Genomic DNA, 12,162 nt, shown 5'->3' with positions numbered 1-12,162 from the left:
TAGACTAATTTTAATTATTAATTGGATGTTTCATTTCCCCAAATCAGGGAAGGCCCACAGTTTGGGACTGAAAAGGGGGACAAGCCAGTCTGTTCGGTTCCAGTACCTTATTGGAGTAAAAACTTTCCTGGTCAAGAGAATAAACTCCTTGACTTGGGTGGAGTCCTGGCAAACCGCTGGGCCAGTTAAGCCAACAGGCACAGAGACTACCCCTATGAAGAGATGCTTGCTTTAAGCCATGCTAAGAGACAGGCGGAAGGACAACGTCCCCTCAATGAGATTCTGGACTGTCCCTCCCCAGAATCCCCTCGCCTAGCACAGTAGCTTCCAGGTCAGCAGTCACAGAGCTCCAAAGTCCAGACTGCTTTTCTGAATTATTCTTCTCTCAAAGTCTCCCTGCCTGCCATACGGCTGCTTGTCTGCCCATGGTCTGACCCTTCCACTAGCTTAAACAGCAGGGCTTTTTTTCCCCCGTCTCCCTCCATCCACCTTCCCTGGGCAGCAGCTGAAGCTTACAGCTGGCCTACCCTAGGGTTTCCCTTTGAAATTCTAGGAAAATTGTCCTTGTGAGCTTCTGCTTGAGTTCGTTCTTAAATTCTTTTATTAATAAGACTAAGAACCCCTAAAGGGGAAACAAATTTCCCTTGTGTCAGCTGCTAACAATAAAAGGACCCCCAGATTCCAATAACAATGTTTCTATTTTTCTGAAGTCACAAGGACTGGAAGGGACGCTAGCCTTTTAGCCCCTTGCAGTAGGAGGCTGCAACACCAGAACTGAACCCTGGCGTCCCTTAAACACTGCTAGTGAAGTGAAGATTACGACCCTCACAAGGGATGGCGCCGGCTTTGTTCAGACCTTTCCGTGTAAATCAAGCTGTAGAGCCAAACTTCTAGATCAAGGGCTCTCAACCGTCCTAATGCTGCAGGTGATCCTTTAATATAGTGCCTCATGTTGTCCTGACCCCCCAACCATAAAATTACCTTCGTGGCTACTTCATAACTGTCATTTTGCTACTGTTATGAATACTAATGTAAATATCGGATCTGCGGGATATATGATATGCGATCCCAGAGGGGCTGCGACCCACAGATTGAGAATGGCTGCTCTGGCTGCACACACGTCCACAGCAACACTAGCAACTCTTTCTCTGAGAAATGTCTGCCTGTCCACACAACCACTAAGAAAACTCAATCATCTAATTAACTACACATTATATCTCCAGGTAGAATGAACAGTAATAGGCTCTTATTACCTGCCCAGGACAGAGATTTTAAAAGATGGGGGAAGAAAACATAACAAAAACAAAACCAGGTGTCAGGCCACTGAGAGGCAGTGGCACTGTCTGGGTGTCAGGAAACTGCCCTGGTAAGATCTTCTGAGAAGATGCAAACCAAAGAAATTCTGAAAATGCTCTGCTAAACCTAGACAAGAGCCCACTGCAAATACAACCCAGGAAAACTCAAAAGCCTGTTATTTGTACAAACATCGCATATCTAGGTTGACAAGCTGACATTATACAGCCTTTTTATTTGCCTGACAGAGACTATATTGTAAATAAAGTCTGGCGGGTCTAGGTACCAATAGATTGCCATAAAAATAGGTTGCACAAAAAAGCTTGCAATACGTTGTAAAATCAGTCAAAAAGCACGTGGTGCCTTGCAGCAATGCTTCCAGTTGCAGATACTTGCAGAGAGCAGGTCAGACATTTAAGCCATGGAAAGACAACCGGTGATCAAGAAGCTCATGAATGAACGAGCCTCTCTAACCACCTGTTTTCCAAAAGCCACAAAACTTCCTATGAAACCTGTTGGCATTAATAATAACAATAATGATGATGATATGCAGACCAGAAGACTACACCCTACAGGTCTTCAAAATTTGCTGTCAACATTTAAGATCAAGAAACTCCATACAAACTTTCACAGACCGCTTGCTGTCCCTTGGTCCACGTGAGTGAGAGATTTGGACCTAATTGTAAAAGAAGCTGGGAGAAAGGACGGTCTGGTGCGGACGAGAATTTGAGCAATCATTTAAAGAATAGGCACCTGCAGTTAGGCCTAAATTTCCCTCTCTTAATCTTGAACAGGCATATCATTTTCGCTCTCTGGTCCTCACCATAAAATGATCCAGGTAAAGTAAGTGATATGAAAGTTCCCTTCAGAACTACGTCTTTGTCATTTTATACAAATTCCCTGAAAGACCATTCATAAGGAAAAACTCTAGGGTTTCCTATCTAATAATGCCCAAAAGAACCTTCAAGAGAAACCCTTGAGCCCCACCTGCCTCTACTATTCATTATGAGGAATATGACAAGTCTCTCTGAAAATGACTGACAAGCTAATGGACTTCGTGACCCGAGTCATAGAAGTTTAATGAGTTTCTAAAATGCATTTTTTCATGTCAAACACCATTTGAGAAAGGCACGCCCAGACCTAACATTCTCACAATCGCAGAGAAAGAAAGGGTCTTTATCTGTAAGGAAGGATGGAGTAGAACTACTGAACAAAATAAATGTGTTTTTGAGGCCACTCCCTAAAGCACAGCAAGGAATTCCCTCCTATCTACACCCAAATGTTTAAAAAGAAATGAAATAGAAAAAAAGTTGAGATTACAAAATCAAACACAATAAAGGTCAAGCGGAGAAATAATCTGTAAGAACGGAGGTAGCAAAGCTTCCTGTCGCAGGGAATAATGGGACTTTAATCAGAAGCTGATTTGATGGAAAGGCTGTCACAGCTGAGTTCAGGGCAACGCTATCTGACATCACTCGCGGCTCCTCCCTGCCATTTCCCCCATTAATGATTTCCCTAGCTCCACAGAGACCCTGAACAATGAAAGGGGCAGCCATAAAAATATCATCGAAAGGTTAATGGTAGCCACGGATTACAATTATTAGTGCTGCTGGTGTTTTCCACGTTTGCTCTGAAAGTGTGTCTGTGTGGTATGCGTGCATGTGCATACGCCACTTATCAGAGGACATGCTGAGGGAATTGGTTCTCTTCTTCCCTTGTGTAGGTTTCAGGACAGAACTTAGGCAGCCAGGCTTGGTGGCAAGCACCTTTACCCACTGAGCCATCTCACCCATACATATTTTTAATTGAGACTATAATTTTGACTATCAGCATTAATTTTCAATGCACCTGACTTCTAAATGAATAGAGGGAAAAGCTTAACAATGATCCCAAGTCTTTCCATAGGGAACCAGACTCAACTCAGTGGGTGAATGCTATTTCTAGATATAATTACATTCTGAGCTACCCTGTGTCGATTTCAGTCTTTCCTCTTGCTATCTTCCTAAATTTAAGACTATGCCTCATCCCTTAATTTAGTCACTCTCAAAGAGAGAGAGAGAGAGAGAGAGAGAGAGAGAGAGAGAGAGAGAGAGAAAAGGAAGGAAAGAAGGAGGGGAGGGGAGGGGAGGGGAGGGGAGGGACGGGACGGGACGGGACGGGGACGGGACGGGGACGGGACGGGAAGGGACGGGACGGGACGGGACGGGACGGGACGGGACGGGACGGGACGGGAAGGGAAGGGAAGGGAAGGGAAGGGAAGGGAAGGGAAGGGAAGGGAAGGGAAGGGAAGGGAAGGGAAAAAGGAAAAAAAATCCTCTAGAAACTATTAAAGCTCATACAGCCCCAGTAATGGGAAGGCTCAGGCAGGAGGATTCCAAATCAAAGTCACTGGACTTCAAAGTGAGTCTCTGTCTAAAAAAGAAGAATTGTATAATATTCAAAAAAGAAATTAATAACTTGACATATGTAACTAGCACTCCGTGGTAAGTAAAAAAGAACTCTGTAAAAGAAACCTCTGGAGTAAGCTGCATCAAAAAAATACTCCCTCCTCTTTCTAACCAGGCAGGAGATAACCAACCAAAAACTGCAACAAAAAAAAAAAAAAAAAGGAAAAAAAGAAGAAGGGGAGGGGCTTCAGATTAAACGAACAGAAAGACCCTTGGGATTAAAGAAATGCTAAATGCGAAGTCATCTTTATTAAAGAGGAAATCTGATGACGGAAGGAAAGAACAGAGGAGAGGCACGGTACCTGGGTGCTAGCCCTTGTGTTGGCTGTGCTGTCTCCAGGAAGCTCCCAGAAGTACCTGGGCTCTGAGCGCTGTTGTGAGATTTGTGTCTCAGTTTCCGAATACTATCACAATGAGGGCCTTTCCAATAGCAATCTATTCATCTCATGGTATTAAAATAGGTCAAAATGATTTACAACGGGGCACCCCATTGTCAGTTAGTTCAGTCTCACACCCACCTAGGGGAGGCCTAATTGATAGAATTCTAGGCCTAAATCCCTTCAGTCTTAACAATGTCCCAGAAACCGGAGTTGTGCCCTAGAAAGTTTGGGATTCTTTCAGGATTTCCTGAGCTAAATCATCTTAACTTATACTCATTCAAATTTAATACATTCACAAAATCAGACCTCAATTCTCACCACTTAGAAACAAAATGGGTTTCACTTTATCCCATACCTTTTTTTTTGCCAAATTAAAATACAAATATCTTAATTAAGTTCTATAAATAAGATAAACTCCACAAAGTCTGCTATTGCTCCTTAATATGGTTCTACCCTCCCCACCTCTTCAGCCCCCTCTCTAGGCTGTTCTAACCCACACAGTCCTCCAAGGGCTTGTGTGCCTCAGTCCAGCATCAACATCTGACTGCTTTCAAGACAGAATCCACACACAGTTTGCTCTACAGACCAACTTCACAGAGGGACAGGCTTTCTCTCAAACCTGTTACCAAAATCTGCTTGGACCTCCCAAGCAAGCTCCCAGCTCACCATGTCCAACCCAAACCAGCCCCTTCTCCATGCTCTCCATCCTGGCTCCCAGCACTGCCCTCCCGGTGTATACATGGTAATAAAACATTAAATACAAGTCTTTTCTATCAAAAGTGTTAAAACTTGTGTGATATTTTCCCAACACATGGTGGGATGCATTCATCTAACCCACCAAGTAAGGTTATGACTACACAGGGGTTCCTCCGGCATTCCAGCCATTACATGGTGTGATACAGGGGTGCCTTTCTCCTTAGAACACTAAGTCTGACCTCAGCCAATGAGGAAAGGACACAGTCACCACCTGGGTTGGAATAAAAACCCAAAAGCGCACTTCCAGTCCCCGTGTGCTGGCTCTGCTGCTGTGGTGTGGCAGTACACCCTCCTGAACAAGAGGAACGTTTTACCTTGTCAAGGCACTCCAACCACAATGGCCGTCTCCTTCTTTGTGGCCCCAAACTTATTTCGAACACCACCATGGAGCCAGGGTCCAGGAAACCACCTGCCCACTCCTCATGACCTGAATCAGTACACCCATACACAAGGTCACTTGCCCTCCTCACCTCGTCTATGAACTTGGAATCTGTTTCAACCGCCACCCATCGCAAGTTCAGATAACTACTTTCACTCACGTGTTAGCGTCCAGCTGGGGCAAGCATCATCTACTCAGGAAACAACCAAAACTCATTCTTTTTATATATACAGCGTGGATATGTACATAAACACACATACAGGATACCTACACATAGACACACACACAGGATACCTACACATAGACACACACACAGGATACCTACACATAAACACACATACAGGATACACATAGACACACAAACACAGGATACCTACACATAGACACACACACAGGATACCTACACATAAACACACACACAGGATACCTACACATAGACACACACACAGGATACCTACACATAGACACACACACAGGATACCTACACATAGACACATACAGTACTGTTAACCCGTAGCATTCACATGCCGTGCAGGTGGCTCACTGAGAACTAAGTGTGTAGAGAGGCTGAGAGCAATGCTGAGCAGTTGAGAAATGCGAAACATGCTAGCTCTATGGTTCCTAATCAGTGGCCAAAGACCAAAGAAATAAATGCACATGGAAAAACTGCAAGATAAAGAGCTCACGTAGAAATGTTTTCAACGTTTTTCAGAAATCTATTTTGTGACTCAAATGCCAATAATTTCCCTACTGTTAGATGGAAAGAGCCACTACACACATTAAGGTTTCTTATTAAAAGTGACCTGGAAACATTAAAGTGTTCTTTCTAAAAAGGAAATTACTTCTTAAAATGCATTATTAAAGTATGTGTGAGAAAGTTGCTTGGATTGAATTAAGATTGAATAGTTATTTATATCTGTTTCCTGTTTGACAAAGTTCAGCCCTGTATTTTACAGTCAGCTTTGGATAGGACTTCCCAGAATAACCTTGATGTGGGGGTCTGATGCAGGGAGGACCCCAGAACTACATCCTGCAATTCACACACCACAAATGAATACACAATCTAAACTCGACAACTTCAAAACAAACAAAACGTCACGATCCCACTTCCTCTGTAACGTCCTTTTTGGAACTCTCAAACACAAAGGAGGAGAGGGGAAAAAAAACAGAACAACCAAAGCGTCTAAAAACAAGGGTATGTTGTGAAGTCACGTCAACAGCCCTTTCTTATTTTCTGAAATTGAGCCGTGAATTCTTCTTTGCAATCTGAAAACAAGCTGTCAGACGACAAAAACATGCAAGACACTGCAATGTCTCTTTGACAAGCATGGCATCTTTACCTACTATGAACAGGCTAATCCACAGACCAATGCCTGGCAGGCCAAGAAATTGTAAAAATGGAAATCTGATATAGCAGACAAAACATAAAATAAAATAGAGAAAACCACAAATAATAGCTGGACCGCTTCCGGAAACAGAACGCGAAACATCAAAGACAAAGATAAAAGCCCCACAGGATGAAGACAGACTCTGGCTTTGGAAGTGAGGCCCCAAACACAGGGCAGATGAAGTAAAGAGGGTAAACAGAAACAAGGAGCAGCAGTGGCAAAGTAGACACGTTACCTCCATGGAGACTCTCAAGAAGCAGACAGTCTGTAGCAATCGTCTACGAACTAAACTATGTCTTCCCCAAGCTCAGGCTGAATCCCTAGTCCCCAGGAGGTTGTATTTGAAGACTGGGCATAGATGCCGTCACAATGAGGTCAGGGCCACTCAAAGGAGGACAGCCCCAGCACTCTCTCTGTCACGGAGGGACTAAAAACACAGCTCTTATCAGAGTCCAGCAAGTTAGCATCCTAATCTCTGAGCTCTGGCTTCCAGAATGATGAGAAATCTATTTCTGTTCTTGAAGCTGTTCAACCTATGGTACTTTGTCATGGCTCCTGAGCAGACTGGTACACGGCACCACGGAAAGTTCTCTTAGGACTTGTCAAATTCACAGCATGAATGCTCTCTAGCTGACTGCATTTCCTTCCACACAGCAGTCTTCTCAGTGCTCCTCCCCAGCTCCCACCCCACTAGCCTGTCCCCATTTCTCACCTGCCCTCTTCCCCAGCCTCCTCCTCAATCTCTGCCAGTCCCAGAGCCTCATCTACACACTCCCTCCAATAGCTTATCCACTTGCTCCATTTCCCCACACCTTGTACTCTCAAGTCTTTCCACAGAGCCTCGCTCTCCCCTCAAGCTTCCAATTCTCCTACAATGTTGCCCTTACACAAAGACATACTCATCTCAAACTAACATGTTCAAAGCCAGCCTTCCCCTTCCCCAAACATGGTTCTCCTCCCATCTTCTGCATTTGAATTCGAAGCACCTGACTCCCAAGTCATCAAGCTAAAATGGGGGGGGGGGCGGGATCCTGCTTGACACTTACACACTTCACATCACTTTTACCTCTTATACACTTTTCAACTCTGTCCATTGCCCCAGCACAGATCAAACAGCTGAGGTACCTCCTAAAAGGTCCCCTGTCCCCTTAAATCCATCCTCCAATCTGCACACACACACACTAGTCTGGCTAAAGTACAAGGCCCTCCTCAGAAGCCTTCAATAGGTGCGTAGACTTTCAAAGTAATAGCAACTCTAGTTATAAGTGACTATCAGGTCACAACACAATACACATTAAACTGGTACTAATTCTATGGGGTAGGCATGACTTAGTACGTGTTGGAAGTCCAATTCCAGAGCGGGCACTCTTAGCCTAGGTGCTGTGCCCCACCCCTTCACCCCCAAACTGCCCACCTTAGCATGCTGGGCTTAGCCTCTCCTAGAGTTCTCTCTCTATGCTTCCTGTCATTCAAATCCTACTAAAGACCACCTGTAGAACCCTTCATGCTGCAGGCTGCGTCTTTGCTTATGCCTATCATGTAAAACAGCTTTCCAAGGTCATGCACTTGGTCAACTCAGAACCCTCACCTCCGGCAACAGCTGCCTCCCCAGGCCTCAGTGCCATCTTCCTCTCCTATCAACATGACCAGGGTGTCCCCAACCCTACCATATCTGTAACTCAGCTATTGTGGCACTGTCTGGAAACTGTATTTACTGTCCCCAGAAAATAGTTCTTTTCATTATCCTTGGGTCTAACACGGGCCTGGTTTACAGGACATGCCGAAAATGTTTGCTGGGAACTTTAAGTGGCAACCAAGTAGAATGAAACAAGTATTTCTCACTGAATTAAAAATGTTCTTGAACAAAAATTCCTGGTTCCCCTCCCTTTGAGTACTTTGTGTTCTGCCCATCTATTCATTCAGGCTTTTCTAATAAGCACACAAATCTCTTACTCATTTACAAGTCTTACAGAGGACACTACCTGGCAGTCAGCAACTCTCTTGTATAAACGTTCAAGCAAGGTCAACTGGTAGCAAGTTAATATGGAACACAAAAGAGGATTTACACCTGGCACCTTTGGGAATCAGCCAGTTAGTATATCCATCAAGAGGCCTCAAGTCATGAAGGCTTAAACACTTTAGCTGTGACTCCTAGACCCTGGTACTGAAGGGTCATCTAGATCAGCCTTCCACTCAGTCCTGAAACACACCTCAGTTCCTAGAGCAGAGTGGTCCAAATGTCCTAAGTGAGGCTCCCAAAGTTCAAGGAAGACCAGTCAAACTAGAGTCTCCCCTCTCAACCTGGGCTGTCTTGTTTGTCTGTTTTAGATTTAGCAGGCAAAGTCAGACAACACAGATCAAACAAACAAACAGAAAAGGCTAAGGCACACTTTAAAATGTATTCAATTTAAGAGAAACGAAATATGAGTCTTCATTCTAAAACGAAGCTGGTGAAAACCTCCAGCAGAAGTGAGTGAAAGTTACTCAAGAAATATCAACAGTGGAACTAATTACAAAGCTTACATCCCTAACTAAGAAGAAGAAAAATGAGCATCAAGATAAATTATTTTCCAAATATCCATCTCACATCCATTTTTAATACTTAAAATTAATTACCATGTTTCAAGAAAGACACAAATTATTTCACTTTAAAATGAGGCAAAAATGCTTTTTAGTTAGTTAGTTAGCTAGCTCGCTAGCTAGCTAGCTAGTTAGCTAGTTAGTTAGTTAGTTAGTTAGTTTTGAGACAGAGTCTCAGGTAGACTGACTGGTCTGGAACGCACTGTCTAACTGGAGTGATGCTCCTGCCTCCACCCAACAAGTGCTGGATCAAGGTATGGGCCACCACACCCAACAGGAAATCATCTTCTAAACTCTATCAGTTCTTTCTTTAAATCAATTCTAATAATTCCTTTTACTTCTTATGTTTCCCTAAAGTCGATTTCTAGCTAGGCCTGGTGAGCAGCTCTCTGATCCTAGCTAATTCAGGAGGTTGGAGCAAGAAGATCCAGGCTCAAGGCTTGTCTCACTGGACTAAAGAGTGAATTGAAAGGTAACTTGGTGAGGTGGTATCTCAAAATAAGAAAAGAGAGAACCAAAGACATAGCTCAGTAAGAGTGCTTACCTAGCATGTACAAGGGGAACCCTGGGCCAATCCCTAATAAATAACCAATTGACAGAGACACACATCAATTTCTTACTTCATCTTTTATGGGAGCTTATTATTGTTGTTTGGGGAAGAAGTCCTTGTTTTGTTTTGTTTCCTGGTGGTTTTGGCTTTTTCATTTGGAGGGTGGGAGGGAAGGGGCCATACAGATGGCATGTAGGGAAGGTCCCTACAGATGGAAACTAGGGAGTCATTCAGGCTGGGCAAGTGCTTCTATCACCCAGCTGGGCCCCGGCCCACTTCTAGTCTTATTACAAAATTCAAAATGAAAGGTGGAGAACATACAGAAAAAGTGAGACAGCAAACATGAGGCGATTACCACATGGCAGACACTGCACAGGTATTCTGCAGGTACATGAGGCGATTACCACATGGCAGACACTGCACAGGTATTCTGCAGGTACATGAGGCGATTACCACATGGCAGACACTGCACAGGTATTCTGCAGGTACATGAGGCGATTACCACATGGCAGACACTGCACAGGTATTCTGCAGGTACATGAGGCGATTACCACATGGCAGACACTGCACAGGTATTCTGCAGGTACATGAGGCGATTACCACATGGCAGACACTGCACAGGTATTCTGCAGGTGTGGAACAGCTTATCCAATCCACAGCACTGCTACAGACAAAGGGGCAGCACTTCCTCGGGGTTCTAGAAAACTAAAACGTAGATTAACTAAGTCATAGTCACAGGAACTAGCAAATGGTGAATGGAATCCCCTTAATTATTTAGTTAAACAATATCTACATTACATTCACTGCATAATAATCTTCCAAACACTAGTATCACTTGCTGTCTACAGCTCCTAATTCTCCAAAGAATAAAGCTAACTTATGTAGGCGTTGGCACAAGGTCCTTGCCGTGAAGGGTATCCACCCTCCATTGCACCCCCCTCCTGGGTACTGATTCAGGTATCTCAAGCCCTCTTGGCCCTCACCCAACCAGTTTCTTTCCTCCTGTACCATTACGGAGCCCAGTTAACCACCAATTATCAGTGCCTTCCCTACTGTGACTGACTTGTCCCACAACGGCAGCCCCCAGAAAAATAGTACAAATGATTCCAACACCAGATAAGGATCACATAAGCTAAGCATTGTCCCAGGTTAACAGGACAAAAGGCAAGGATGTTAGCAAAGTAGCCTCGGAGTGAAAGAGAGGGGGGGGCAAACAATCACTCCCCATCATACTCAGAATCAAAGCTAAGCTACAAATAATGACAAGACACTGTCCTCATTGTTCCGACCCCCCAAGTCCTCCACTCCTCCCCTCTTTCCCTTGCCCCCTAGTTCGCTGTCCTCCAGCCACACTTGGCTGTTTCCCCAACCGAGCAAACCCTCTTAGCTTCAGGATTTGTGCTGTTTTCTCTGCCTAGCCTCCTTTCTTTCTGATCCCCACCCCACAATGTCTTGCCCCTAACTTACTAAGTGTCCTAACTCTGATCATCACCTGCTATCCCTAAGTGTGCTTACTGACTTGCCAATTGTGGATCTTCCCTTCCAGAAGGTGAGATCTATGGAGGCAGGGTGTGCCTGGTTCCTAAGAAGCTATCACGCACATACCAGGCACAAGACGCACAGCTGCAGATAGCTTTCTATCAAGCAGCATGGAACAATCTTCTACAAGACAATGGCTGGGACTGGCATCTACATCTCCTGGAGCATTTGAAGTGTGAACGATGCCCGGGCACAGGGCCAAGCAGAGCAGAGAAGCAGAGGTATCAGCTACGGCTACTGGTCAACCGGAAAGACCTCTGATAGCATCAGCAACCTGATTCTGCAGAGTAGATCGCGAAAGCTGTGGAGGGGACACAATGGAAGATGACAACAGAAGATGGCAGTAGAAAGAGGGAAACGTGTACGAGTATGCGAAGAAGGTCCACAGATGAAGAGCTGCTGGGTGGGAGAACAAACACTGAAGACAGAGTCAGGGGTACTAGGTATAAAACAGGCAGAATCAACTAGAAATTCCTCTCTTAGTGAGCATCTGTTCCCAGGACAAGCCAGCTATGAAGAGACTTAGAATCACAAATAGGCCCAAATGGATACAAAGTTAGTTTTACATTGCTTGGTAACTTTGCTTCAACCAAAGCACTGGAACAAATTAGAACACCTTTTCTATTCATTAAGCGTGGCTTGAAGAACCTACAGAAAACCTAATACTGTCTATCCCACAAGAGCTCAGTTAGAGTAGGGAAGATGGCTCAGAGGGAAATCGCTTGCCCTGAGGCCTTACAGGCTGAGTTTGAGCCCCAGAGCACCCACCAATATGCAAAGAGAACTGACTCCACACACAAGCGACGGTAAGTGCACACCTCCCATAAGATGTTCACATTGCTCAATAGTG

At 44.5% G+C, this 12,162-nt stretch overlaps 1 protein-coding gene across 5 annotated transcripts in view; it reads right to left on the bottom strand.

Moving 5' to 3' along the window:
- Arl15 (ARF like GTPase 15) overlaps positions 1–12,162 on the bottom strand; it is a 360,415-nt gene that overhangs the window by 300,635 nt on the left and 47,618 nt on the right. The window contains exon 1 of one of the 5 annotated variants that reach the window (XM_087896892.1): positions 6,879–6,899. The exons of the other annotated variants lie outside the window; for them this stretch is intronic. Within the exon in view, the coding sequence (XP_087753018.1) occupies positions 6,879–6,884 (6 nt within the window). The 5' untranslated portion in view covers positions 6,885–6,899. Of the gene's footprint in view, positions 1–6,878; positions 6,900–12,162 lie in introns of those variants that run through there. 5 annotated transcript variants of the gene reach the window in all.

Source organism: Myodes glareolus, chromosome 15, assembly GCF_982192425.1.
Source record: "Myodes glareolus chromosome 15, mMyoGla1.1, whole genome shotgun sequence".
Lineage (NCBI taxonomy): Eukaryota > Metazoa > Chordata > Mammalia > Rodentia > Cricetidae > Myodes > Myodes glareolus.
Note: the sequence above shows the minus strand (reverse complement) of the source record. Positions and strands in the feature narration are given on the sequence as shown.